We start from the raw sequence: 2,134 nt of genomic DNA, 5'->3' as shown, positions 1-2,134 counted from the left end.
CCTGCCGCCCCCCGAGTGCGATGGGGCTGGGTGTCCCCCTCCTCAGGGCGTGAAGGGGGCAGGGATTCCCTCTTGTCCCACGGGCTGCGAGGGACTTGTGCCCCCGTCTCCTGCTGCCATCGGAACGCAAGGGGGCTGTTCCTCACCAGGTACCACATCCCCTCACAACCCTCTCTCCCGCTCCAGGACCTGACGGGCACAGAGGAGAAGGAGCCGCCGCCGGACTGTCCCCTGGACAGCGAGCAGCTGGGCCGCAGCACATGGGGGTTCCTGCACACCATGGCGGCCTATTACCCCGACCGCCCCAGCGGTGCCCAGCAGAAGGACATGAGGGACTTCATCCACCTCTTCTCCAAGTTCTACCCCTGCGAGCACTGCGCCGAGGATCTGAGGGAAAGGTGAGCTGGTTGGTGGTGGTTCTGCTCAACGGGGTAGCCTCAAATGCTGCAGCAGCTCTTCCTGCGCTGCGTTTGGAGCTACCTGAGCTGGTTTTATTCCATCATTGCAGCAATCGGGGATGTACTTGAAAAGCAAAGAGCTTCTCTGGTGCTGTTAGGTTGTGTGCTGCCCCCAAGGCCTCCCCGGGGCAGTTGTGTTGGTTTCTGGTTCAAGCTGGACTCGTGCTCAGTTGTGGAATGAGGCTGGGACTTGCAATAACTTGGCTTTCAGGAGGCGAGTGTTCTCATACCCCAGAAAACCCCCTTTGTTGGCAGCCTCAGCAGTGGAGGCAAAAAGTTTTATACTCCTGTTACTGTCAGCTTGTTTCTTGAAAGCTTCAACTCCTCTTTGTCTGGATGATGAACATGCAAAAAACCCATTTGAAACTTAATTATTGACTTAGCAGACACTACATGGCAAAGCAGCTGCTTGGCATTTTGATGAACTCAAGTACTTCTTGCTTTCTATCACAGCTGAGCTGTTTGGTTCCTGCATCTTTCCCAGTTGACAAGAGTAGGCAGTGAATGAAATCAAGCCAGTTGCAGCCATCAGTGTTTTATAGTGGAGGATTGGCCTCTGATGACTGCTGATTTCTGGGTTCCCTCAGGGACTCATCTTGCAATAGCAGAGAAGGTGACTCTGGCTGTCTGTGTGCTCTGTGCCTGCTTCGGGTGTTGAAGTCGGTGGCTGTAAAGAAGTAACATTTGTCTCCTCTTCCCTGTTTGCAGATTACGTACAAATCAGCCTGATACTAGCAACAGAAATAACTTCTCCCAGTGGTTGTGTCATCTTCATAATGAAGTGAACAGGAAACTGGGGAAGGCAGAATTTGACTGCTCTCGTGTGGATGAGCGCTGGCGAGATGGTTGGAAAGATGGGAGCTGTGATTAATCCATAGAGACTGCTTTGGAAATCTCTCAGACCAATCCATTCTGGTGTGGAGTCACTACAGGGAGATGTGTGAGTCAGTAGCTGTGTTTGTGTGTGTGACTGGTATGGCTTGTGGAAATAAAGGTAAACCAGTTCTAAAAGTGAATTTGAAAAGCTTATCCTAATAGTATTTTGATACCTGATGACATAAATGTGTTACCTGAGGGACTGGGGCCTCACGTTTGACACAGCAATTGCCAGATACCTGTGAAATTAAGACACTGACAGTCTTGTGGAGACTTTCATTATGACATTCCTTATTTTAGGGGCATTTGCTTGTTTCTGTGGCTGTTCATTTTCCCTGAACACAGCTGCAGAGAGCTGCCCTGTGGCATGTAATGGTTTTCTGCAGGCGTTATCCTGATGGGTTAGAAAATGCATCTGACTAATTGTAATTTTCATTTCTGTGATTCAAGCTGTGTTTTGTGCCAAGTCTGCACCCCCAGCTCGCTCTCTCTGAGATCTCAGTGCTTGTGGTTAAATTTGCATCCAGTCCCTTTGCTGGAAGGCCTGAAGGGAGGTACATTTAATTTAAATACTAAAATCATGAAGCGCAGATTGCTCATTTTATTTTTGTATTGGACTTACATCATGTAAGAGGATGTTGCAGAAAGGGAAACTAAAACAGGGCCAGACAACATTCATCTAATGAATGGAATGAAGTATCAACTGGGTGAAATCCAAATGTTTTAAACTGATTGCCAGTTTTCTTTGGATCTAGAAGAGCATGATGCTAAGTTCTACTGAACTGTTTAATCTTAAAGCA

The 2,134-nt window shown here is 48.5% G+C and overlaps 1 protein-coding gene across 1 annotated transcript; it reads left to right on the top strand.

Moving 5' to 3' along the window:
* Positions 1 to 186: 186 nt before the first annotated feature.
* On the top strand, positions 187 to 1,329 carry GFER (growth factor, augmenter of liver regeneration; the record flags this gene model as incomplete). The annotated part of the gene is made up of 2 exons (XM_010021013.1): positions 187 to 398; positions 1,167 to 1,329. Coding segments are annotated over 2 exons (375 nt in total), but the record flags the coding sequence as incomplete, so codon positions are not given.
* Positions 1,330 to 2,134: the final 805 nt, after the last annotated feature.

Source organism: Nestor notabilis, unplaced genomic scaffold, assembly GCF_000696875.1.
Source record: "Nestor notabilis isolate BGI_N333 unplaced genomic scaffold, ASM69687v1 scaffold18798, whole genome shotgun sequence".
Classification (NCBI taxonomy): Eukaryota; Metazoa; Chordata; class Aves; order Psittaciformes; family Psittacidae; genus Nestor; species Nestor notabilis.
This window is presented reverse-complemented; position numbering and strand designations above follow the sequence as displayed.